General features: G+C 33.9%; 2 protein-coding genes across 12 annotated transcripts in view; both read left to right on the plus strand.

Annotated features, from left to right (window-relative positions):
• The window catches only part of rapgef4a (Rap guanine nucleotide exchange factor 4a), a 77629-nt gene extending 59949 nt beyond the window's left edge, over positions 1-17680 (plus strand). For all 9 annotated transcript variants that reach the window (XM_058787562.1, XM_058787563.1, XM_058787561.1 and 6 more), the window contains 17 exons: positions 1819-1916; positions 2027-2112; positions 3246-3324; positions 3534-3684; positions 3827-3915; positions 6517-6547; positions 6639-6717; positions 7158-7304; positions 11907-12004; positions 12128-12253; positions 13483-13661; positions 14609-14699; positions 14968-15018; positions 15123-15210; positions 16273-16337; positions 16420-16474; positions 16559-17680. In XM_058787562.1, coding sequence (XP_058643545.1) covers positions 1819-1916; positions 2027-2112; positions 3246-3324; positions 3534-3684; positions 3827-3915; positions 6517-6547; positions 6639-6717; positions 7158-7304; positions 11907-12004; positions 12128-12253; positions 13483-13661; positions 14609-14699; positions 14968-15018; positions 15123-15210; positions 16273-16337; positions 16420-16474; positions 16559-16689 — 1644 coding nt within the window. In that variant the 3' untranslated portion in view covers positions 16690-17680. The remainder of the gene's footprint in view (positions 1-1818; positions 1917-2026; positions 2113-3245; positions 3325-3533; positions 3685-3826; positions 3916-6516; positions 6548-6638; positions 6718-7157; positions 7305-11906; positions 12005-12127; positions 12254-13482; positions 13662-14608; positions 14700-14967; positions 15019-15122; positions 15211-16272; positions 16338-16419; positions 16475-16558) is intronic.
• Positions 17681-18730: 1050 nt separating this feature from the next.
• Positions 18731-27268, plus strand: part of map3k20a (mitogen-activated protein kinase kinase kinase 20a) — a 40440-nt gene continuing 31902 nt past the window's right edge. For 2 of the 3 annotated variants that reach the window (XM_058786833.1, XM_058786835.1), the window contains exons 1-3: positions 23572-23676; positions 24032-24222; positions 25999-26086. In XM_058786833.1, the coding sequence (XP_058642816.1) occupies positions 23637-23676; positions 24032-24222; positions 25999-26086 (319 nt within the window). In that variant the 5' untranslated portion in view covers positions 23572-23636. Of the gene's footprint in view, positions 18874-23571; positions 23677-24031; positions 24223-25998; positions 26087-27268 lie in introns of those variants that run through there. The other variant, XM_058786834.1, reaches the window with a different exon arrangement.

Below are 27268 nucleotides of genomic sequence, written 5' to 3' on the forward strand. Positions count from 1 at the left end.
TATACAGTAGCCAGTACAAACATCACAGGGGATTTATCATAGTGTGTACAGTACATGTAGAACCGTAAATCTAAACCATATTAACCCTGATACCTACATTTGAATTTCTTTACAAACCTAAACTTTTAAATAAAAAATAAAATAAATAAATAAAAAATGATAGAAATTGAAATGGGTGAGTTGATAGTCAAGGAAAAGCAGAAAACAAGTGTGCAGCAGACATGTGAACTCCTCCAATACTGTTTAAAAGTGTCCCAGAAGTGAATGTCCACAGAATCTAGACAAAGAAGAAGCTCAAAAAAATGGTGTACTGTTGCTAGTGTACTATTTGTACTAATGTGCTGTTAGCGCAATGACTATTTACTCATCGTCTAATAGTTTTTTCTAGCTGCATTGGTGTTGTGTTTGTATTGTATAGTGGTCCGTCCATCAGCAGCACAGGAAAATCTCTTTCCCAGCGCTCTGACAATAGAGAGCTGAGCTCAGGAAAGCTGTGCAAGCGGAAGCTCAGTCTGATATTGAGGGTGTGTGTGGCGCTTAGTGTGTTTTTGTGTTTTCAAACAGAATGCCTACTATCTAAACAAATATAGGCAGATTTAGTGAGATTTCACATTCTAGGCTCATTTGTTGCATAGTTACAGCATGATGCAACTGCACGAAGCAATCTGTATTCACTATATCAGTTACTATGTATGAAGACTGCAACTGATAGAAATGACGAAGGACACAGTCTTTAATATGGCATAGTTTCTGGGGAGACTAGTTGTCAGGCTAGTTTGTCAGAGTAGATTTTATTTTTTTATTTTCTTTACAGTCAGTTTCTGTATAAACCTTAAAGTCTTGAACACAAACTACTGAACATTATTCAAGAAAAAAGATACAGTTGATAAAATACAGCTGCATACTGTTGTTGCGATGAAACTTGCCTCTGTCTTCTCTATGCAAAAATTTGTCATTAAATGTATTATATCTTATATTAATCGAAAGGTTTGAACAAATCTCAAGTGTACTTTTTATGCAAAAATTTGTCATTAAATGTATTATATCTTATATTAATCGAAAGGTTTGAACAAATCTCAAGTGTACTTTTTATGCAAAAATTTGTCATTAAATGTATTATATCTTATATTAATCGAAAGGTTTGAACAAATCTCAAGTGTACTTTTTATGCAAAAATTTGTCATTAAATGTATTATATCTTATATTAATCGAAAGGTTTGAACAAATCTCAAGTGTACTTTTTATGCAAAAATTTGTCATTAAATGTATTATATCTTATATTAATCGAAAGGTTTGAACAAATCTCAAGTGTACTTTTTATGCAAAAATTTGTCATTAAATGTATTATATCTTATATTAATCGAAAGGTTTGAACAAATCTCAAGTGTACTTTTTATGCAAAAATTTGTCATTAAATGTATTATATCTTATATTAATCGAAAGGTTTGAACAAATCTCAAGTGTACTTTTTAAAAGCAAAATTTAACATTAATATTAGTAATTTAGGCGTTCAGACAAAATAGGTTGGGAACCTGTCTCCCTCTACTGGTAATGATGCTGAATTACAACAAACATTACAGAAGTGACATTGTGGAAAACTTTAAGTGACAAACACCTCCATTTGATCATTCATAAATCAGCCATATGATCTGAGCTCATTAGTGCTGTAATAGTGAGTTTATTGCTTATTGCTGCTAAACTGCTGACGTCAGAAACCCTGTGTCCTGAACACTAACACATATCATCTGTTTTGATTTGTTTCCTGTGTGAAGCTAACCAGTCATATTTGTTTTTCTAAATCTGTTCATTCTCTTTCAGGATGTGGAAGCAAACACTGTCCGTCTGAAGGAACATGAGGAGGATGTGTTAGTTTTGGAGAAAACTAACAACAGGGGCTCCAGTTCCTCTCCTCTCAAGTACATTTCTGTTTTTCTGTCATTTTTTAACATTAGGAATTTAGGAATACTATGGAGTAACTGTAAGCTGCTGTATATTTCAACAACCTCAAACTACACCTGTTCTTCAGGTATACTGTGATGTCCGGAACTCCGGAGAAGATTCTGGAACATCTTCTGGAGACAATGAAACTCGACTCCCAATTCACAGAGTCAGGTACTTTGCAGTGCATTCAGTAAGAGAAATCTACATCCAAATCAACTTTATTTTCTATTTCACGTTATGTACATTTTTAAGATGGAGTTCATACAGAATTATCTGGAGTCCTGTTTGGCCTGAAATATGAGCAGAGCTGACCATCACAGTCATTAACACAAGGTTTCAATAAATAAACAATGCAGTATTTCCCACGCTAATGGAAAACCTGGAAATACTGGAAATATTAGGGATTTTTAGAATTTTCCAGGATTCATATAATGAACATTTATCGCATTATGCTGATCCCTAAAATGTTATCATTCTGTTTAAAATGTTCTTTCTTTCTTTCTTTCTTGAAAGAAATTAACTTTAGTCAGCAAGGATGCATTAACTAATAAATGCTATTCTTTTGAACTCTGTATTAATAAAAAAAACAAATCATATTCAGAAAAGTTTCTTGAGCAGCAAATTAGAATAATAGAATGATTTCTGAAGGATCATGTGACACTGAAGACTGGAGTAATGATGCTGAAAATTCAGCATGGCATCAAAGGAATAAAATACATTTGAACATATATTACAATATAAAATCATAATTTTGAATTGTACTAATATTTCAGAATTATATTATATGCAAATGTTCTCCCAACTTTTCAAATTGAGTCATCTGAACAAACAATTTTACATTGAACAAAATTGCACAAGTTCCCAGCATGCATTGTAGCTTGAAAACATTTTATGTTAATTATTATTAAAATATTATCATTGTTTTAAATTTCACTGGCTTAATTTATGCTGCTGCTGCTGCTGTTGTCACTGTCAGTTAGCTCTCATGTGGATCAGAGTTAATAGTTTTACTGATTTAAAATTTGTTGATCCTCACCTTAACAAGTTGACTGTGATAGGTTGCCTTATTTTTTTGTTAGGCCAACTTTTTTTTTTTTTACAGTGAACGGTATAGTATAGATATTGCCCTTGTGCATGTATTTAATGTTATACATTACACAGTGCATACATTAAACATACATTACATGCATTTACAGAAGAAGTCGATCACAGTAACCAGAATTAGCTTAAAATCACTTTATTGTGATTTATGTTGCAAATTGTAACCACCTTTAACTAACTTTTCTTTTTCTCTGTCTCTGTAGATCCTGCTCTGGATGACTTTTTGCTTATGCACTGTGTTTTTGTCCCAAACACTCAGCTGTGTCCTCTGCTTATGTCCCAATATCCTTTACAGCTGTGCTGACTGATTGGTGAAACTGAATATAACTGAATCAACTGATATAACTGAAGTCTCTGTAGTTCATCAGCTCTGTAAAAATGATCAATGTGCCATAGCTGTGTCCTTTATGAATATTGTTTTATTTAACAAATGAGAAGGTCACTAAACTCTCAGATTGTGTGTGGCTCTGAGGTCCTTAGCGTTCGTTCACCTATCATGCTCAGCCGTCTCAGGGCAGTGAACAGGAGCAGATGGATTACTCTCTCAATAACAAGCGCAGGGTGATTCGTCTGGTCTTACAGTGGGCCGCCATCAACACAGACCACCTGCAGGAGGAGGACAGCTCTTTCAACTTCCTCCAGGTCAGCAGCTCTGATCCGTTAATTAAAGTGAATTAAAGTTAACCAGTTCACAAAGCTCTCCGTTCGTTTTGTAGAGACTTTCTGGTGCTGCTGTGATTTAATGTGTGTGTTATTGTCAGTCTGAGCGTGTTGTTTGTTGCAGGAGTTTTATGAGACAGTGTGTGAAGATTCCAGACTCATTCCAGCTCTGAAAGACCAGCTTGCCGAACTAGAGAAGATCATCAAGCAAAAGTAAGAGCACAGTCTTACAACCCTGTTTAGCCTGACATATGAATTAATAGTCAGAAACATCTCTTAAAAAAAAAAAAAAAAAATAGAACAATTTATTGAACCTTCTGGGTATCATATCTGATAAATCAGGCTTTTGTTGCTCATATAGTATGGTATAGTAATAATATGAAGCTCATACTAGAGGTGAAAACACCTACGTTTTATTCAGAGGCCCTAAGAGCAAAATATATTTGGTGCAGATGCTGATATTCATATGGCCAAAAAGAAAGATGAAATTCCGATTGTTTGTTAGACTACTTACATAAAATGTATATAAATTAGTGCTGTCAAATGATTCATCGCAATTAATTACATCCCAAATAAAAGTTTTTGTTTACATAATATATGTGTGTGTACTGTGTATATTTATTATGTATGTATATAGATACACACACATGCATGTATATATTTACATTTAGATTTATTAATTTAGCAGATGCTTTTATTCAAAGCGACTTATAATATGGGGAATACATCAAGCGATTCATCTTAAAGAGGCAAATAGACACAGGAAGTGCTCGTAATACCAAGTTTCAGGCATTGTTCAAATAAGTACAAGCTAGACTGGGGATCAAGTTAAGAGAAGTAAAGGTTTTGCTTTTTTCTTTTTTTAGGAAAATATGTTATGTATGTTATGTATTTAAGAAAAATATGTTATGTTTATATATTAAATATATTTATACAGTTAGGTCCATATATATTTGGACACTGACACAATTTTCATAATTTCGGCTCTGTATGCCACCAGAATGGCATGAAAATAAAACAATCAAGATTAAATTAAAGTGCAGACTTTAAGCTTTAATTCAAGGGGTTGAACAAAAATATAATATAAAATGCTTAGAAATTACAACCATTTTTATACACGGTCTCCCCATGTTCAGGGGCTCAAATGTAATTGGACAAATGAATATAATCATAAAATGTTCATTTTTAATATTTTGTTGAGAATCCTTTGCAGGCAATGACTGCCTTGAGTCTGGAACTCATGAATATCACCAGAGACTGCATGGGTTTCCTCGTTTGTGATGCTTTGCCAGGCCTTTACTGCAGCTGACTTCAGCTGTTGTTTGTTTGCGGGTCTTTCTGCCTTTAGTTTTGTCTTCAGCGAGTGAAATGTATGCTCAGTCGGGTTGAGATCAGGAGATTGACTTGGCAATTGCAGAATATTCCACTTTTTTACCTTCGAAAACTCCTGGGTTGCTTTTGCTGTATGTTTTGGGTCATCGTCCATGTGGTCTATGAAGCGCCGCCCAATCAACTTTGCTCCACTGGACTGAATCTGGGCAGAGAGTATATCCCTGTACACTTCAGAATTCATCCGGCTGCATCAGTCCTCTGTCAAGTCATCAATAAACACCAGTAACCCAGTGCCACTGGAAGCCATACATGCTCACGCCATCACACTGCTCCACCATGTTTCACAGATGATGTTGTATGCTTTGGATCATGAGCTCTTCCAAGCCTTCTCCATACTTTTTTCTTCCCGTCATTCTGGTACAGGTTGATCTTAATTTCAGCCATTCAAAGAATCCTTTTCCAGAAGTGGTCTGGCTTTGTTTGCAGCTTGTGGTGAAGCCTCTGTATTTGCTCTGGTGAAGTCTTCTCTTGATTGTAGACTTTGACAGTAACACGTCTGCCTCCTGGAGAGTGTTCTTCTCTTGGCTGGATGTTGTGAAAAGGTTTTTCTTTACCATGGAGAGGATTGTTGTCCTCCGTGGATGTCCAGTGCATTCTTTTTTTTTTTTTTTTTATAATAATGAAGGAATAGCCCACATCTGTCCATGAAACAGCTTTTGAGTCAACTGTCCAATTATGGTCCCTTGAAAAAGGGGGGTGTACATATTAAAGAGCTGTAATTCCTTAACCTTTCCTCTAATTTTGATGAGTACCCTCAAATTAAAGCTCATAGTGTGCACTTAGGTCAGCAGCTAAAACAATAAAAACTGTCTTTGTCCAAATATATATGGACCTAACTGTATATATTATAAATTATATTTATATATACATAATATACACAGTACATAGACATACATTGCAATGAAAAACTTTTATTTTGTATTAATCATTTGGCAGCACTAATATAAATATCAGTTGTCACTCAATATCTCCCAATAATATGTTTTAGTAATGGTTAGTTTTATCATCAAAGCTCTGTAGTTTTTATTGTGTGTGCAAAACATACCATGTAAAGCAGTACAATGATTATTGAGGGATGAATAATTAAATGATCCTCAGAAGTCTGGTGTATCTTATTTGATAATCACATTTTAACTTGATTTTTATAAATAATCATGTATGGATAATCAAGTAAACATAAGTTGCTTCAGTCCAGTAAGTTTTCATCTTTCGTCCTTTACATTCTAAAGTCAGATGAAGAAAGACATGTAGCAGATTATGTACAACAGGTTTTTCATAAAAATTGTGATCATGTTGATAATGTAGAGGTCTCAGAAATGTGCATATACATTAATACAGTGGGTTTTTTTTTATCAGACTGATAATGTTCAGAGAAACCTTTTACTTGCTCATAATCATATCACTCATAACATTTATTCACAGCTGTGATGATGGCCGGCCCTCTCAGAAAAAGGTGAGGGGAAAATAAAAACAAGCAGAATTTCTGTAGTATTCTCTTCAGTGCTGAATAAGTGTCATGTGATAGTGCTTCTCTCTCATTTCAGCACAAAGTCCTGCTGCGTCAGTTCAGTACAGGGAACGACAGACTGCAGAACAAACAGCCAATCAAAAGCACAGACGAGAGTGAGTCTGCATCTGCTCTATTGGGACTGACAGAACTCTCCTTTGGCTAATTTCACAGATGCGTTAGATAGATAGATAACCATGTAATGAAATATTGTACAGTCAGCTGGTCATTATTTTCAGATGAACTGATATATAAATATGTGCCAGTATTGGTCACTTTGGTTAAAAGCATCTGCCAAATGCGTAAATGTTAATGTAAAATGAATGGCAACAGGACAAAGTGTCTTTCTGTACATTATTCCTTACAGTTTATCATTATATATTATAATCATTATATTATTATATTTAATGAGTGATTATGGAACATTACTTGAATTCAAAGGGGATAACGTGTATCTTTAATTGAAGTTAATATTGTTTTGTTATTAAAAACAACTGATTATTTATCAATGTTTAATTTTAAAGTACTTTTTAAATGTGTGTGTATTGTGTTGAAGTCCTCTTTAAGGTGTACTGCAGTGATCATACCTACTCCACTATCCGAGTGCCTGTCGCTGCGTCTGTCAGAGAGGTCATCGGTGCTGTTACCGATAAGCTGGGGTCAGGAGATGATCTTCTGCTCATCCACCTCAACTCAGCCGGAGGTGAAAACACACACACACACAAGCTATTTTTCCATTCTTATCACCGTATTGACAGCCATTTTTCATTGGTGATTGATTAATTGCAGGGTGAGTAATTCCATTTTTGCAGAACGTGCTGTTGCACTGACTCTTATCTCTTTGACCTCTGGCTGACAATATGAGCTCTTTGCTGCACCCGTCTTGCTGTAGCATTTCACATTCTGCATCCCAGTGCTGCTGCTCTCTGAGACAGACGCTCCATACTCACTGCCAGTTACGTCTGCTACAGGGATTGAAATTAACTTTTTCACTCAACAGCCAATTTGGTTACTAAATTTTTAAGTTACCGGCCATTCATAACTTCTACTAGCCAAAAAAAACAAAAACATAAATAAACCAACAGCCTGAGGCTGTCGACACTGGATGTGACAAAGCAACCATTGCAAATAATTTGGTGTCAGTACTAGGGGTGTGCGATACTGACAAAAAATGATATCTCAATATTTTCCTCTGTAAAACCTGATAAGTTAAGAATACTCAAAACATATGAGGAAACTTATTGCCTCAAAACATTTACATTTATGCATTTAGCAGACGCTTTTATCCAAAGCGACTTACATTGCATTCAAGTTACAGTTTTTACATTTTATCAGCTCTTGCTTTCCCTGGGAATCGAACCCATGATCTTAGCGTTGCTAGCGCCATGCTCTACTATTTGAGCTACAGGAAAGCTTTTGCGTAAACATTTGAGTAATCAAACTCCTTTTTTTTAAGTTATTAGAGCTTAACATTTTTATGACAAGTGGGGCGGGGTTGAGAGTCATGGGAGCCAAGCCAAGCCTTGCTTCCATGATCCCACCCCACTCATCACAATGACAATTATATACAGCTTGCTTCCATAAACATTGCATTCATCCAGATCTTTCTCTTTTCATTCATATCTAAGTGCACACCAGCACGTACTGATGTAGTTAACAAAAAGACTCTCACGACACATTTGCATGTAAAAAGTCAAACAACATGCAGTATATGTAGTCTTAACATTTTGCCGTCCATCCTGAACCTAACCAAAGGCTCTACTTTTCACCACAATGGTAACATTACAAAACCAACATAACAGAAACCTATGTAAATCCTAACATAACACAACATTTAAGTACCAACTTCTGTCTCCCTATGTTAATCTTGTGCAAAAACACACAAAATAACACTTAATTTCGACATTTATTTTCCTTGTTGTCTGATGCAAAGCATGCTGGGAACTAGAAATTTTAAGTTTAGCTTACTATAACAACATTTTGAGTTTACAGAACTTATTTCAATTTAAGTCCAATGAACTTTCATTATTATTTGAGTGAAACTAACTTATTTAATTTCATTCATTTTGGGATAACGACAAAATTTAGCTGAGTGTGTTATTGTGCTGGTATCTTAAGGACTACCATGGACATCTGACTCCTGAATTCTTTGATATTCTTCATATTCTGTGGTGGTCAGTTCACACTGATAGAAATTAATCTTTTCCAATAAATTTAAATTGATTTTTACCTTTATAAAGCCATTTTTTTCTAAAAAGTGTGCATCATCTTTTGAGTCAAATTCTTACATTTAATCAGTCAATTATAATAATAATACATTTAGGCTGTTACCAAACAAATTAAAACAGTATCAACAAAATTCATCTTTGCAGATGTTGCATCTGAAGTGGCATTTTTATATGTATTTACACACTGTTTAAAGCAGCTCAGAGGGACATGGAGTGCTTTAACCTGCAGTTACAAATGCATAAATAATGTTTTGATATTTTGGTCACACTTTATATTAGGTGGCCTTAACTACTATGTACTTACACCAAAGAATAAGTACAATGTACTTTTTGTGTTCATACTGTATTGCAAAACACTTTTGCTGGTATTGAGGTGGGATACAGGTAAGGTTAGGGACAGGTTTGGTGGTATGGGTAGGTTTAAGGGTGGGTTAAGGTGTAAGGGATGGTTCAACAGTGTAATTATAAATGTAATTACAGAAATTAATTACAGATGTAATTACACATAGGTATTTTTAAAAATATAAGTAAAATGTAAAAACATGTATGTACACAATAAGTGCATTGTACCAAATGATTAATTTAAATGCAAGTACATAGTAGTTAAGGCCATATTGAGATTAATTCAGGAACGAATCACCGTCATGTTGCTCAGATGCAAAACAATGCTGTGGCTGTGTTTGGAATGATTTATGATGTCGAAATAGAACAAAAACAGCCAATATGGTGTCTAAAATGTAAGTCTTGTATTGTTTATTGAACTGTTGTATAAAATCAATCACATTTGTAATCGTGCTGATTTTTGAAGTAAAAACGTCACTCTTCGTGTGATATTGATTAACTATATGAAATAATATAAATATATACATTTTCTGCCCCATATCTTGAATTATGTGATCATTCTTAATGCATATATTAATAGACTGAATCGTGCAGTGAAAGAACTCACTCTAAATGTGCACGCGCACTAAGTTAGTCTAACCAGACTTCATCACGTAGTTGTGTATGCGTGCATTTCTGTAGGAGTGTTTTGTTTGGTTTTTGCAATAAACTCGATAATGTCATGATGTCTCACAAGTTCAGTTTTTGCGCTAAACCTGCGCAGATTTGGCTTGCATGAACTTCCCCTAAAATTTAATGAGTGAACATAACTTGCGAAAAGTAACCTGCCAAATTGGCTAGTGATTTGACAGCGTTACCCGCCACAGCTGATTTTTACTCGCATTTAGTGAGTTGGCGGGTCAAACCCTGCTCTGCTATACTGTGACCCAGTGCTGAGTGTCACTGCTTTATACAGTGAAGCATTCACAATAGCACACACAAGATTTTCAAGTAAAACATTTGACAAAAATAAGTTTATTAAGTTATGAAATGATAAATCAATAGATACCCTTGTGAAAAGGAAGAACACTTTAGCATATACCTTTAAAAAGAGTAGGACTACTTATTAAGCAAAAATTACTTAATTATGAAAAATTACTTAAGTTCAAAGGGAATGTTATGTTTTGGGACACTTAATTGCATGCTAATTATAATTAAATGAAAATGTATTGTAGGTTAAAATTATATTAAATGCATTTTGCTGAACTTTTTTTTTTACCCATTTAAGTGGGACTTTATTACATTTTTATATGCAATTCTGTTGTCTGGTTTAAAGTACAAAATGTACTTTAATGTAATTTCTACTGAAACATAAATGTCATGATTTTCAAACATATTTGTAATTACACATTTATAATGATGAAGTTGTGATTTGGTACATTAAAATTTAAATAAATACTAAACTACGCTTAACTGCACATAAATGTCATTTTATTTCATTAAGTTTATATTATCTGCAAGAACAGATTTTAAAAATATACTTAAGATCTGAAGTGCACATTAAATACAGTTAAGTGCAATCCTTTTTTAAAGGGGTATGCTGTTTAAAAAGAAGATTAAACTGTGAGACTTTGTGTGATTTTCAGCAACAACATTCAATAAAAGGTGATGTAAGAGACTGTTGGTTGGATATCTAAGTTTTGGTTCTTTCGTAAACTGCACACATTAGGTCTCATGAACCAATAGTACATATTATACTAGATTTGTGCATTTTCGGAAGAATATGTAAGTGGTGCTTGTGCAAAACTCGCTAACAAGATATCATTACTAAATTAATAGTTCACCCAGATATGACTTTTTTTTTTTTTTGAAAATGTATTCATCCTTACGGCATCCAAGATGTAGATGAGTTAGTTTCCTTAGATTTGAAGAAATTCTCTGGAGAGAAATTGGAAAATCACATCACATTCTCACCAATGGATCCTCTGCAGTGAATGGGTGCCGTCAGAATGAGAGTCCAAACAGCTGATAAAAAACATCACAATAATCCACAAGTAATCCACACCACTTCAGTACATCAATTAACTGTCGCTTCTGTCCAAAATACCCATCCATAATCTATATTAACACTTCCTCCAGTGAAAATGTCCACCCCCTGTTTCCCCTCCCATCAAAATCAACAGACTTATTTGTTTTGGACTGTTTGCTTTGTAAAATGTGCTTGATCTGTGCATATTTCTCTCCTGATTCAGATGAGACAACTTTTTCACTGGAGAAAGCAATATTATAGATACAGGATTCGTATTTTAAAGTATCAGTTTGAATTACAAATTTGTTTCTTACAAACAAGCAGCTTTTCGTTTTACAAGATGTTAATTGATGGACTGGAGTGATGTGGATTACTTGTGGATTATTGCGATGTTTTTATCAGCTGTTTGGACTTTCATTCTGACGGCACCCATTCACTGAAGAGGATCCATTGGTGAGCAAGTGATGTAATGCTACATTTTTCCAAATCTGATGAAGAAGCTAACTTATCTCCATCGTAGATGGCCTGAGGGTGAGTACATTTTCAGCAAATTTTCGTTTTTGGTGAACTATTCCTTTTAACTTGTTGTTTGCTTTTTGGCATGTAAATATTGCAAAAATACTTAGTGTAGTTATTTTTAATAAGTAACTTCGTGGTTTAGTCATTTGAGAAGCAGCTGATTACTGACATCTTTAATGACTGATGACTGTGTGTTTGTGTTTCTCAGATAAAGAACTTCTAAAGCCATCAGATGTGTCCATCTTCTCATCACTGAGCATTAATGGCCGTCTGTTTGTATGCCCGAGGGACCAGATCGACTCTTTGGTGTGTAAGAGCCCCTGGAGACTGCATTTATAACACACATCGGCTGTAAACACGCAGGATCAAACGTACATTAGCTTACTGACTGGCTGATTAACTGATCAATCGATCGACTCGTTCATGCAGACTCCGCTGCCGGAGCAGGAAGGGCCTTCTGCAGGCTCCATGTCCACGTTTGAGCTCATGAGCTCGAAAGATCTGGCTCATCATATGACTCTCTACGACTGGGAGCTCTTCGACTGTGTACACGAGGTACAAACACGCAGTTCTGCTTCGGTTTTAAAATTACTCTCATTTAAAGGGATAGTTCACCCCAAAATGAAAATCCTGTCATTGTTTATGCACCCTCATGTCATTGCAAACACACTTTAGTTAATCTTCAACACACAAATGAAGATATTTTGAATGAAAACTGAGAAGATTCTGTCCCTCTATTAAACGTTCATGCAACCAAAATTCATGAAAGCATGTTCATGAAAATGTTCATGAAAACATGTAAAAGTAATCCAAATGAAAAAAGCAGTTTGGTCCAAGTCTGAAAAGACATAATCTCTTTATATGCTGAACAAAATTTTAATTTAAACTTTTCTTCTTTTTTTTTTTACATATAAACATTGATCAATGCACATGCCCTTATGAAAAATGAGTGTGCTTACGGGTAGTTTTATTACATGTGCACTAATATATCCAAATCAAATCTTTAAAAACTGTACTTGCAGATCATACAATATTAATAAAATAAAGGTGTACTTTGAAGTGAGTATATTGTTTCTTAACACACGTACAGTAAGTACAATTTGTAATAAAATATGAAAAGTGCACTTTGTAATAATCATTGTTAAAAGTTTGACCTTTAAATACATTTTTAATCATTATGTTTTTAATTTTAACTGTAGTGTGTTATCAATATTACATTTAAAGTAATTAATGTACTAAATTGCAACTTCATCATTACAAATGTGTAATTACAAATGTAAATGTTAAATACATTACATACAAGCTTCAATAGAAGTGATAATGTAATATATTTTAGTTTACCATAAATGTTCGGCAGTGCATTCAGCAGTAATTTAACCATATTTCAAAGACACTAGAAGTAATTATGAAATTACATATTTAAAAAGTCCTACTTAAGTGAGTCAAAATTTCAGCTAATTGCATTTAACATAAATTAAATTAAAATATGTTTTTGTTAAATTACAATACATTATCTATACATATGCTACATTTTCATTTAATTCCAGTTTCGCTCAATTTTAATTGTCAAAAAACATTACATTCAGATCACACTTGATATTCTTTTAAAGCATATAATTTCTGTAATAAGAGCTCTTTTAAAAGTATGCTAAAGTCGTCTTCTTTTTCTCAAGAGTTCTAAAAGAATCTTTATTATTATGTGTGTACATTTATATTGCATTTGCATTGCATGAATCACCATTTCCAGTAGAGTTCTAGTAATTGTCTGTGTATTTGTGTTTTAGCATGAGCTGATCTACCACACGTTTGGCCGTCAGCATTTCAAGAAGACCACAGCTAATCTGGATCTGTTCCTGCGGCGCTTTAATGAGGTTCAGCTGTGGGTGGTCACAGAGGTTTGTTTGTGTCCCACGCTCAGCAAACGCGTCCAACTGCTCAAGAAGTTCATCAAGATTGCAGCGCAGTGAGTCTTCACTCATATGACGTGTATGTGCGTGATGAGTTATTTTGTTCAGAGGATAATGATATATGTACACATCTTGTCACTAGTGAAAACATTTACACTTTAGCATACTTGTGCTTATTATAGAAATAATAATCTAACTGTGAGTGCAAATTGAATGTAATGTTTTTGGATGCTTAATTGCATTTAATTACAATTAAATGAAAATGTAGGTCACACTTTATTTTAAGGTGTTCTTGTTGCAGTGTAATTATACATTTAAGTACTAAGTAATATTAATTAACTACATGTACTTACTATGTGTTTAGGGTTAGGATTAGGGTTTGGTTTAGGGTTACTTGCATGTAATTATGCATAATTAATTGTTATTATAATAGTAAGTACATGTAACATGTAACAAGGACACCTTAAAATAAAGTGTTACCAAAATGTATTATTTGTTTAAATTCAAATTAAATGCAGTAAGAGTGATTTTTGACCCACTTAAGTAGGAATTTGTTATAATTTTTTTTTTATAGTTAGCTCTATTGTCTTTGTGTACACACAACAAGCATTTATGGTAAACTATATTGAAATGTATTTGTAATTACACATTTGTAATTATGAAGTTGCAATTTAGTACATTTCAAATATATTAGCTTTAAATTTAATACTGAATAATGAACTACAAATTATAATCAAGCACGCCACATGTGCTTTAGTATGTTAGTCAACACATCAAAATAAGCACACTAGATTTAAAATGGACTTTAAAGTAAATCTTTTAATTTAACATTATTTCAAAGGGTGTTTTTTTTAAAGTGTACTTAAGTGTGTTATAAAGCAACATACTCAGGTGTCTCACTTTCATTAATGGTGTAGTTGTTGTGTCACAGTCTATGCTGTCTAGACTGCTCTTCTCTAAATTATGTGTGTGTGTGTGTGTGTGTGTGTTTGCTCTTTTTAAGCTGTAAAGAGTTTAAGAATTTGAACTCATTCTTTGCCATTATCATGGGCCTGGGAAACCCTGCGGTCTGTCGACTCAGTCAGACATGGGAGGTGAGTATTCATTACTTACATGCACACAGGTTTATACACACACACACACACACACACACACACACACACACGCATGTCTGGTTTGCTATCCTTGTTGGGACTCTCCATAGGCGTAATGTCCCCGTAAACCACAAAAACCAGTACACACATACACACACACACACACACATATATATATATATATATATATATATAACAGACGGACACTGTCATGAATGACTGCTTAGTTCCATGTTTAACACTGATTTTCTGATATGCTTTCTCACAGAAACTGCCCAGCAAGTTCAAGAAGTTTTATGGAGAGTTTGAAAACCTGATGGTGAGTTCAGCATGGTAGTTCAACTGCTAGTGACCTAAACGTGTCACCTAATATTAAAGCTACTTAAGGAGGATTTCAGAGATCTGTTGTCTTTCTCACTGCAGGATCCCTCCAGAAATCACAGAGCATATCGACTTACAGTGGCCAAGTTAGAACCACCTATCATTCCCTTCATGCCTTTATTAATTAAAGGTGAGGGCTACTCTGAAATCACACACCGGCCAAATGCTGCTTTATTAATAGCATTTTCCATATTTATGAATAATATTTATAGAAAAACTATAAAATATCACAGATGAAAGTATAGGAACTGCTCCAGTACTGTATATTTTAAATTATAAGTTTCATGAAGAAATTCACACAGATCTATCTATCTATCTATCTATCTATCTATCTATCTATCTATCTATCTATCTATCTATCTATCTATCTATCTATCTATCTATCTATCTATATACATATATATACATTTGTCTACAAAATGTGTAATTAATTAAAACAACATGTGACATACCTAAATGTTCTTTATTAGAAGGATTCTCCACATTTTTTATATTTTTATAATATATTAATAATAATACAAATTTAAAAATGTTAAATTCATTAATTGTAACACATCTATATGGTCTTATTATTAGCATTTTCCACATTTTAATTCATAAATGAATTAATTAATAAAACATGTTTTGTTAATTAATGGTTCAATTTCAGTCATGGTCAAAATATAAATTTATTTTCAAGTAATGCAATAAAGATTGTATATATGTTTTTAATATTGTTAAAAATTACATTTAAAATGTAACTTATTTTGTACGGTTAATTTGAATAATTATTCAAATAATATTCTGATATATAACAAAATATTATATATAATAAATATTGCATATATTTAAATGTATATGTTAATTTAAGACAATTATAATGATTCGTCCTCAACATAACAATAATTATTTTATTAAAAATGCTATATTAAGTATACAAAAAAATTAGCCACAATAAATTAAATACAACTCATACTTTTACTATGCTGTACATTTGGATATTTATTCACACATAATTCATGCAGTATGCGCACAATCAAAGCAATGAGAAACTAATAACAAGTTACAGTAACTGCGATAATCTGATGAAGCCAAGAGTCAAAATTCTCATTTAATGGAAACCACAAAATGTTGTGAAGAACTGTTTCATGACACAAAAAGATGCAGATTTTAGCATTGCTTAAATGTCTAACGTCCATTTCTGCACTTTCAGACATGACTTTCACACATGAGGGTAACAAGACGTTTACTGACAGATTGGTGAACTTTGAGAAAATGGTGAGTTTGCAAGGGACCTGTTTCACCATCGCTGAGACAGTTTTAAATGGGACTTGTTTAATATTTCTTGTGTGTTTTCCAGAGAATGATTGCAAACACAGTCAGAATCATGAGATACTGCCGGAGTCAGCCATTCAGTAAGACACCAACATAAACTTCACATCAAACTCATGTTTGAGTTCATCTGATTCAGCATGTCTCTCTCTCTTTCATCACTGCAGATCAAGAAGCACCGCAGGTGACTGGTAAAAGCCATCAGGATGTACGGAGCTACGTGCGTCACATTAACGTGATTGACAACCAGCGAACCCTGTCACAGCTGTCCCACAGACTGGAGCCGCGCCGGACCTGATCCACTCCCATCAGTGCTGCTTTACCTCTGCCAGTCAATAAGCTAGCTGTATATGGACAGAAGCCTTCCTCCGCTGCAGCGTATGCACTCACAAGGGCTTTCCCTTTCTTTGGCTGGTTGTGTGAAAGCGTGGCTTCATTTCAGTGTGCGGCTGTGGATGTTCAGAGCTCTGTTTGTGACATTTCTTATATTCTGCCACCGATCAGATGTTCCCCTTGCTTTCAGATTGTGTTTGTAACAGTTGGACACCTTACATGGTGTTTTGGAGTTTGGAATCACGAGTTTCTTTCAAAGAGTTTGTCCTGTGGGAGCTTTTGGAGACTATTTTTTTTATAATTTGAAGGACATTCTGAGCTTATTGAGTTTGCTGACCTTAAAAATACAGTTTAAAAATTTGGGGTTAGTAAGATTTTTTTTTTTTTAAAGAAATTAATATTCAGCAAGGATGCATTAAATTGATGAAAAGTGACAGTAAAGACAATTACAATCTCACAAAATATTTCAAATAAATGCTGTTCTTTTGAATTTTGTATTCATCAAATAATCCTAAAAATATATCCGTCTCCACAAAAAACAAACTAAAACACACCCACACACAAATATATATATATATATATATATAATTTTTAATAATAGAAGGATCGTGTGAATGAATAAATAAATAAATGCAGCCTTGGTAAGCATAAGAAACTTCTTTCAAAAACATTGAAAAATATTACCAACTCCAAATTTTTGAATGATAGTGTTTATCAATCATCTCAAAGCATTTCGAATTTCATTTCTACATTTTTTTAATTATGATATATGGATATTTTTTGGACTGGATGTAAATGTTTACTGGATATTTATGTCATCTTCAGCATGAAGAAAAAAAACTCTAAATGGTGAAATGAGAAATTATGAGCACATTTCAAAAGCCTGTTGTTGGCTTGTCTGCAAACTTTATACCTCTGTGTGTATTGTGTAAATAAAACTGTCATAAGATGACACGTTACAGACATGTCAATGTCTTTTTTTTTTTTTTTTTTATTCATAATTATGTATTGTCCTTTTCAATTTGTCTCAGTTGATTTCGTATAGTTTACAGATACAAATTTTCTTTAGTAAGCAGGTCCTAAAAACATTATCACAAACATTATCACATACTCAGAATATATATTATATTATATTATTATATGTGACCCTGGACCACAAAACCAGTCTTAAGTCGCTGGGGTATATTTGTAGCAATAGCCAACAATACATTATGGGTCAAGATTATTGATTTTTCTTGCCAAAAATCCTTAGGATAGAAGGTTAAAGATCATGTTCCATGAAGATACTTTGTAAATTTCCTACCATAAATATATCAAAACTTAATTTTTGATTAGTAATATGCATTGCTAAAAACTTAATTTGGACTTTAAAGGCGATTTTCTCAATATTTCGATTTTTTTTTTTTTTGTACCCTCAGATTACAGATTTTCAAATAGTTGTATCTCAGCCAAATATTGTTCTATCCTAACAAACCATACATCAATTGAAAGCTTATTTATTCATGATGATGCATAAATCTCAATTTCAAGAACTGTACCCTTATGTCTGGTTTTGTGGTCCAGGGTCACATATTATAAAATTAATACATTTTGATTATGTACACATTTTCAGATATAATCAATTCAAATTGATTTTAATGTATGATTATATGTTTTAATAAATCACTATAATGATTGTGAATACCCTATTTAAAAAAAAAAAAAATAGGGTTTATTTTAATTGTATTCAAATGAATACATTTATAATTCATATATGATTAATATTTTATGTGTACTTTTTAAAATATAATATAATAAAACAATGACCATAATAGATCAGTTTTAAATGTTATTTATTTATTAAATTAGTCTTTCTTAAATCACGTCCTTTTTTAATAAATGGTATGCAGGATTCAGTACTATTTGGGTTTAGGGTTGTTTGTGTTGCGTCCGCTGGGTGTCGCTGTTTCTGTCTCGCTCCGCTGCGTCACAGCCGGTCACAGCGCGCAGTTCTGATGTTGGCAGCTCTGATCAGGAAGAAGTTGTTACACGTGAAATCACCGTCGCGGACGCTGCAAATATCTGACGCTGAGGCACAAGTTCAAGCAAGATCTTCCTGACTGCTGTCCATCTCTCCAGTTAAGACTGTCAGCGGAGTACAGGAGTGCAGGTACGTGTGTGTGTGTTTGTGTGTGTGTTTGTCTCATGTCATTTGATGTTACACTGTAATAACACTGCGTGTAATGTTGGATCAGGAGCTAATGGCTCTGTTGGGTATCTGTCTGGACCTGTTCCTGGACCATCCCGCATCACAAGCAGGGAGAGTTTCTGATGAAATACTCTGGAAATTATCACTTATTAATAACAAACTATTCTATATGCTTTTCTAAAGCCTTAAAGTCAAATAACTCAAAGCAGGTATTGTGTAAGAGCCATGTTTGCTATTATATAGAGAAGAGTTTATATAGTTGCCTACCTTTCCTATAACTGTTAGTTTTTGCAACAAATGTTGTATCATGTGCACTGATGGTGTCAGATGGTACTTTGATATTCATGTTTTGGTTCACACAAGTTCTGCATGTTCTTACATGGTAATTATAATGTAATAATGTCTTTATGATTTGTAGGAAAGGGGAATAGCCTTGTCACATCGTGTTGTATTGTTTCAGTAAAACTGAAGATGGATTTTGGTTGAAGAATTGTATTGAAATTGTGTGAAAATCATTCTGCTGTCCGCTGCATGCTGCATTGTGTGGAGAGCTGTATGAACACATAGGCCTTCACTCCCGGATGAATGAGAAAAATCCCAATTATTCTGCCACTTTTACTTTCTGTTGGAGTGCAGAGACCATGTGCTGAGATATGAATGGAGGAAAGCTGCTGTCACCCTATTGGCTCATAATTCAATGAGGAAATACTGCAATAGAGTGCAGAGAAGTGTCTGGCCACTTAAGGCATACTTAAAAATGCGTGAATGTCATTGCATTAGATGCAAATGTCATTTATTTTAAAGACAGATAAACGGATGAACAGATGAACTGATACAGCAGTTAGGAAACAAATATTGTTTAAAATGCTGACAAATACTATTGTATTTACTGTTATTTGATCATCTGCGTATTTAATGTGATTCTCTACACAATTCCTGCTACCTGCTAGTGTAACTTGAGGAGAACTGACTTCATATGTCCACTAAAAAATAAAAATAAAAATGAGGAAGGAATGTTAGTGAAGACCCTTGAGGAAAACAGCTGTGCTTAATGTATTGATAGTGAAGATTGAAGTATTTATATTAAAAAAAAAGTAGTTGCAGAGGATATAGTATTAATGAAATAAAAGACAACTGTACTTACTGTACTTAAAGAGAAACGCTTTCATGACACACGTAAGTAGACATTGTAATAATGTCAAATTAAACGTTATACTTTAAAGTTTAAATATTAAGTGCTTTAAAGAAAAGTATATACATATTTTGATGTGTTGACTAATAAAGCATGTAAAGTAGGCTACTTGATTATAATTTTAACTAGGGCTGCAACAACGAATCGATTAAATCGATAAAAATCGATTACTAAAAGCGTTGGCAACGAATTTCATAATCGATTCGTTGTGTCGCGCGACGCGGAGACGTTTGATTATTAAAAAAAAAAAAACTTTAGTTGAGCGGAGCGGAGTGAACACACTCGGTCTCTCTCGCACGGATGCTAGCAGAGTTTGGCGCCTAATAAATAAAAAAAAAAAATAAAAAAAAAAAAAAAAAAAAAACGAGCGGAGGTAGAGGAAAGATACATGGCGGAGGCAGAGAAATCCGTGCGACCCAAGTCATCAAAGGTGTGGGAGCAGGGGCGGCGTTTGCGTATGGCAGAGTATGGCAGTTGCCATACCCTAGCCCAGTCAGGTGCTGTGAAAAATTATCCAAACTTGAGTCGCTTATAATTCGTTTTATTATTTTAAATCAGAGAGTTTTAAAAATAGTAAACCAATGATAAGCATTAAAATAACTTGTCAGTAAAACTGTAACGCCATTGGATCATCGAGCTCTCAGCGAGACCTCGTAACTTCACCCGCCTTCATTCAGATTGACGCGCCGCGCACAGCCTGGAGAAGATGAGATCTCTGCTTTTTCGCAATGCAAGGGTGAATAAATAATTGGTGTTTGAATAGTACAGCGTTTTCTTTACTCAAACACTATGTCAGTAAAGGATAATGTTTTTGTGTGTTTGAAGAGTGGAGAAGAATTAGTTATTTGCTGTCTATATACGTTTTAAATATCCGGTGTTATGTGCATAAGCGCTTAATTTGAGATTTTGGCCAAGTGTATTAAACAACAAGAAAAAACTAAGCGCCCATATAGCTACAATCAAAGTTATATAACCTGTAAAAGTTGATGAAAGCATAATGCACTTAATGCACTTATGCACTGCATAACAGCCGTTCTAACGACAGACAAAACACTCCATCTCCGTCATTCTCTGGTCAAAAACATTATTAACTCCATTTGAGCTTGATTTTCATATAATGTTAAGTGCAGGTGTCTGATACAATACCAACGCTAACGACGCAGTGTTGTTAAATTATTTAATTTTTGCACCCCAGATGTAAAGCATACATGTGTATGTTTTTTGTGTTAGTCCATTTTTATTTTATTTTATTATTATTATAACAGCTCAGGGATGTTCAAGGAGCAACATGTTTGTGCACTTTCTAAAGATTTTAGTTCTGTTTTTGAATAAAGGGTTGGAAATGAATGCTTTTTTTTTTTTAAATCCGATTCATCGATTAATCGAAAAAATAATCGACAGATTAATCGATTATTAAAATAATCGTTAGTTGCAGCCCTAATTTTAACTGTAGTGAGTTATTTGATATTACATTTAAAGTTCATATATTTTAAATGTACTAAATGGCATCTTCATCATTACAAATGTGTAATAATTACAAATAATTACAAACATTTCAATAGAAATGTCATTAAGGTATATTTTAGGGTTTTAGCTGATTTTTACAGTACATTCAGCAATCCACTTTAACCATTATTTCAAAGACAATTGAATTCTGAATTTGCATATAAATATTTACATTCGACCGGTCAAAAAAAAAGCTAAATGCATTTAATAAACTGAAATTATAATACATTTTAATTGTTTTTTTCAATTGACATGCCAACAATTAAGTGTCCAAAAACCTAACTTGTAATTCACACTTAAGGCGTATTCCTCTTAGATATAATATTTCTGTGCTGAGTACTCTTTAAAAGTATGATTTTTCACAAGCAGAGAAAAGCTCATGCAGCATTTAATCACACTTGAATTAATATTTTGTATCATTCCAAACAATTTTGGAGCCTCTGTATTTATAAAGATGTGACAGTGTTGCTCTTTAGGTAAATAATCCACTAGAGTCTCTTTCTTGTACGTGTGCATGTAGATGTAAGGCACCACTTCCTGCATTGCTAAATATAACATAAATCAGCCCAAACCGCCCAAAAGCCGTGGCATCCCTCTGTGAGAACAGAGCTGGAGCCCGCTGCGCACCCCAGCAGTCCAGCACAGCCCTCAAAAACCATAATTGCTCCACTGAAAATGAGAAAATAACCAACAATACACCAGCAACAATTTGCTCTGTCTTTCTCTCCTCTGTGTTTGCTTTAACAAGATGCATTTATAATTTGTGAGCATCACAAACCCAGGGAGAAACTGTGGGATGTTTGTCTGTAACTGATATTCTTTACAGACAAATACATATTTATTGATTTTTATTTATGTTATTCTATTGAGCTGCTAAAGTGTTTTGGGTGGCAAACATAGTCATAAAAGTTAACTGTCTTCAAGTACACTTAAATGGCCTTTTGTTTAATTAATATTATATTGTATGCACAGTTTTTAATATAATACACTTTTACGATTTGAAGCATGTGCACATGCAATACAATTAAGCGAACTTTGGTTTCACAAGTGATATGATGTACAGTAGTAGTAGTCTGCTGTCAGCTGACCTCAGATCAGTATGAGTGTGTGGATGAGTGTGTGTCATGTGCTCTTTATTGCAGATATGAGGAATTCCCAGTAAAACATTGACAAGCGAGAGGAATGTCAGCCTCATGCATGTGCAGAGAGGCAGACAATAGGGATTGTCCTCTTGTTGATCATAAGCCAAATTTCTTGCTCTCTGTCATGATTGAATCTTATTCTTATGAATTCTGTGCATTTAAAGGAATAGTTCACCCAACAAATTAAGATTTTAATAAAACATACTCATCCTCAGGCCATCTAAGATGTAGATGAGTTTGTTTCTTCATCAGATTTGGAGAAATGTAGCGTTACCTCACTTGCTCACCAATGGATCCTCTGCAATGAATGGGTGCCGTCAGAATGAGAGTCCAAACAACTAATAAAAACCATAATAATCCACAAGTAATCCACACTTGTGTAGCGAAAAGCTGTGTATTTGTAAGAAACAAATCCATCATTGAGACGTTTTTAACTTAAAACTTCCAGCTAAAATATGATTCCTCTATCTGTAATATTGCTTTCTCCAGTGGAAAAGTCATTTTGTTTGAATCAGGAGAGAAATATGCACAGATCAAGTGAAAATGGTCCAAAACAGTTCATAAATAAGTCTGTGGATTTTGATGTGAGAGGACAACAGGGAATGGACTATATCACAGGAGGAAGCGTTATGGATTATGGACTCATATTATGGTCAGATGTGCATGATGGTTTAAAGTTAAAAAACGTCTTAATGATGAATTAGTTTCTTATAAACATGCAGCTTTTCACTTCACATGATGATAACTGATGGGCTGGAGTGGATTACTTGTGGATTATTGTGATGTTTTTATCAGCTTTTTTGACTCTCATTCTGACAGCACCCATTCACTGCAGAGGATCCATTGCTGAGCAAGTGATGTAATGCTACATTTCTCCAAATCTGATGAAGAAGCAAACTCATCTCCATCGTAGATGGCCTGAGGGTGAGTAAATGTTCATTTTGGGTGAACTGTATTTTTAAATATGTCACTGTTTTAAACTTATCCAGCAGGACAGGCATGCAAACTGTCGCAAAAACACATAAATACACACAGTGCCAAACGTCACCTTCACACCAGCCTGTGACACTTGAGCAAAACTTGTTAGAGTAAGTGAGTGGATTCTGTCTGACAGCTCGCGGCATGTGTGTCTGTGTGTGTCTGTGTGTGTGTGTGTGTGTGTTCACTGGAGTAGAAGTGAGCAGTTCTCTCAGTGGCAGATCAAATCACAACATCTCTCCTCTGAGGAGCCTCGTCCCTTGCTCTCTTCTCATCCTGTCCTCTTTTCTTGGTTCTTCAGGAGAGAAGTGTGTGTCTAAGTGCCATTATGCCATGGCATCTCTGGGCGCCTCCTTTGTGCAAATCAAATTCGATGACATCCTCTTCCACGAGAACTGCGGCGGCGGGAGTTTTGGGAGCGTGTATCGCGCCTGCTGGCTCTCGCAGGACAAAGAGGTGGCGGTGAAAAAGCTTCTGAAGATTGAAAAAGAGGTGGGAGTGAGAGTCGCCCGAGCTTTTCATACACATGCTTTAATTGTCAGTGTGATAATCATTTTAATTGCCTCTCTGTGTGTCGACTCCAGTCCGAGCAGTGCGATTACGCCTCCCCCTGCTCTACGCAGAGAGACGTGCGCTCTCACAGCGGCTTTTGTGAACTGAAATTCATAGACTATGTCTTTAAGAGAAAATTGTCACATAATTAAGTCATATTAGTTTCAGCTGAGTGCAGTGTTTGTCTTTGGGGTGAAGTCTATTTACTTTTAAGTGCTAGATTCATTGTTGTCTTTGTTCTTCGCGTATGATTTTAGAGCGTAATGGCTTTGGTAGCGTTTGGGATTGTACCGTTTGGTCGGGAAGAAACTACATTAAAAATTAGTTTGATGGAGGAACTAACTGCCTAAAAAGTTAGTAAAATCACTACTCCTTTCAAACGATTAATCGCGATTAATCACATCAAAAATAAAAGTTTTTTTTTCTACATAATATATGTGTGTACTGTGTAATATATTTATTATGCATATGTAAATACACACACACATGTATGTATATATTTAAAAAAAGTTTGTTTATGTGTTAAATATATATATATATATATATATATATATATAATATTAATTATATGAATATAAATTTATACATGTAAATATTTTCAAAATATATACTGTATGTGTGTGTATTATAAATATTCACAGTACACACAAATATATTATGTAAACAAAAACTTTTATTTTGGATGCGATTAATCGCGATTAATCGCAATTAATCGTTTGACAGCACTAAAAATCACACAAAAGTATTGCCAGTAATCAAATAAAGCTTAACATTCATATGATACACTTCATATTAGTGTAGCACTTCCAAAAATGTTTGCTAAATTGTTCAAATCTTATGTGGTCATATTTGATACATCAGGTATTAAGGGTCATATAGTATGATATAGGAGAATATGTAGCTCACAATTGAGGAGCAGAAAAACACCTCAGTTTTATTCAGAGACCCAAACTGAGCAGTTGCTGATATTTATATGATCAAAATATGAAATTCTGACAGCTTGTAATGTAGCTCAATGATCTTTACAACAGTATAAAAGTTTGCTTACATAAAATGCATATAAATATCAGTTGTTACTCTACATTTTCCAGTAATATGTCTTAAGAAGATGATAAGAAGAAGATATGTTTATATGATCAAAGCCCTGCAGTTTTTAGCATGTAATGCAATACAGTGATGATGAGAGATGAACAAATGAACATTACTCAAAAGCCTGTTGTATTATATACAGTACTTACATTTAAAAATGATTTTTCTAAGAAATGATGGTTGTATCATGAAGTAAACACAGGTTGCTTCAGTCCAGTAGTTGTTCATTACTAACAGTATTAGCGTTACTTTTACATTTACTTTAGAAATATCAATAAAGATTTTGCAGCAAAAAGACATGTTGTGAAAATGTTTTACAATTTTATTAAAAATCAGTTTAAAAGTATAAACTATCAATCAGACGACAGATGGCATGTTGTAAATTGCGTACAACAGGTTTATCGTCAAAGTTTTGATCATGTTGATAATTTAGAGTCCTTAAAAATGTGTGTATCAAAAATGACACAGTAGGCTTTATAGGGTTAAATTGTTATGCTAACAATGTCATTATTTGTAATGAAACATTTTTGTATTAAATTAGGAAGGAATACAGATATATTGAATATTTAACATGAATATTATCTCTTTTTGATGTTGTTGTATTCTTTGTGTTGGCTGTATTTCCAGGCAGAGATTTTAAGTGTTCTCAGTCATCGAAACATTATCCAGTTTTATGGAGCCATTCTGGAAGCGCCCAACTATGGAATTGTTACAGGTCAGTCAAACATGACTCATCACTCTGAAACGCAGCATTTATTAGTGTTTGCAAGGCAGGGCTGTAGTGATATTCCGCAAACATGCTTTTTTATTATTATCCACAATCTTCTGCAATTAATCAGCTGGAATGATTCCATACAGACTTTGTTTAATAGATCATTTCAGTTTGTTTTTTTTTAATAAAAATCATTCTTTTCTCTTTATTTACTTTTTCTTTTTTCTTTTCTTTATTTGCATTTCTTTTGTGTTTATTTACATTTTCATTTTCTTTCTCTTTATCCATCTATATTACACCATATTCATTTCTGTCTCTGTATAATGATTTGTTTTTGTGTTTGCTGACTTGGAAGCACTGGTACTTCCTTCAGTTTATCTCAGATTGGTACTGTTTGCATTTGGATTATAATAAGCAAAAAACTGTTATAAACAAATATCCTCAGTTTAATTTTCTTCAGCATGTCTGGGATGAGTTACTGGCCTCCAGTTTGTTGAACCACACAATGAAATGGTCACACTTTATAATAAAGTTCCATTTGTTAACATTAGGTGAAATTAAATTGTTAACATAAGTTACTGAAGCATTTATTAATCTCATTTAATGATAATTTAAACATACTAGTACATTATTAAAATCCAAAGTTGTATCTATTAGTATTATTTAATGGACCTGAGCTAGCATGGACTAACAATGAACAGTATATATATATATATATATATATATATATATGTACACACACAAACTATTTTCTTATTTGTGTCAACATGTTTTAACCATGTATAAAAATAATTAGTACTGTACAACTTTTGTCCCATATATCAAGCATGAGTAACTGTCAGGTCACATGTCAGGTCTTGATGAGATAGATTTATGTAATTCTGTTTCTTCATGACTCTCATGTACATGTCTAACACAAATCTCTGTGAGTTTAAAACCATGCCTGTCATGGTCTGGTGCTGCTGTGCTGAGTGAGTGTGACTCAAATGAATCTGCAGTGATTGTAAACGATCATAAAGCGCTGTGTAAAGAGTCTCTGGTCTGCAGTACTGAGAGACCATTGAGTCTCTCTTTATGAAAAGTAAATGTAATTAGAGCAGGTCAAGGTGCTGTTTATGACCAGCTCAGCCTTGTCAGTGAGGTTATTAATTTCCCCTCTCTGTGTGTATCTCTGTTTTAACCTGA

This window comes from Onychostoma macrolepis, chromosome 09 (genome assembly GCF_012432095.1).
Source record: "Onychostoma macrolepis isolate SWU-2019 chromosome 09, ASM1243209v1, whole genome shotgun sequence".
NCBI classification, from domain to species: Eukaryota; Metazoa; Chordata; class Actinopteri; order Cypriniformes; family Cyprinidae; genus Onychostoma; species Onychostoma macrolepis.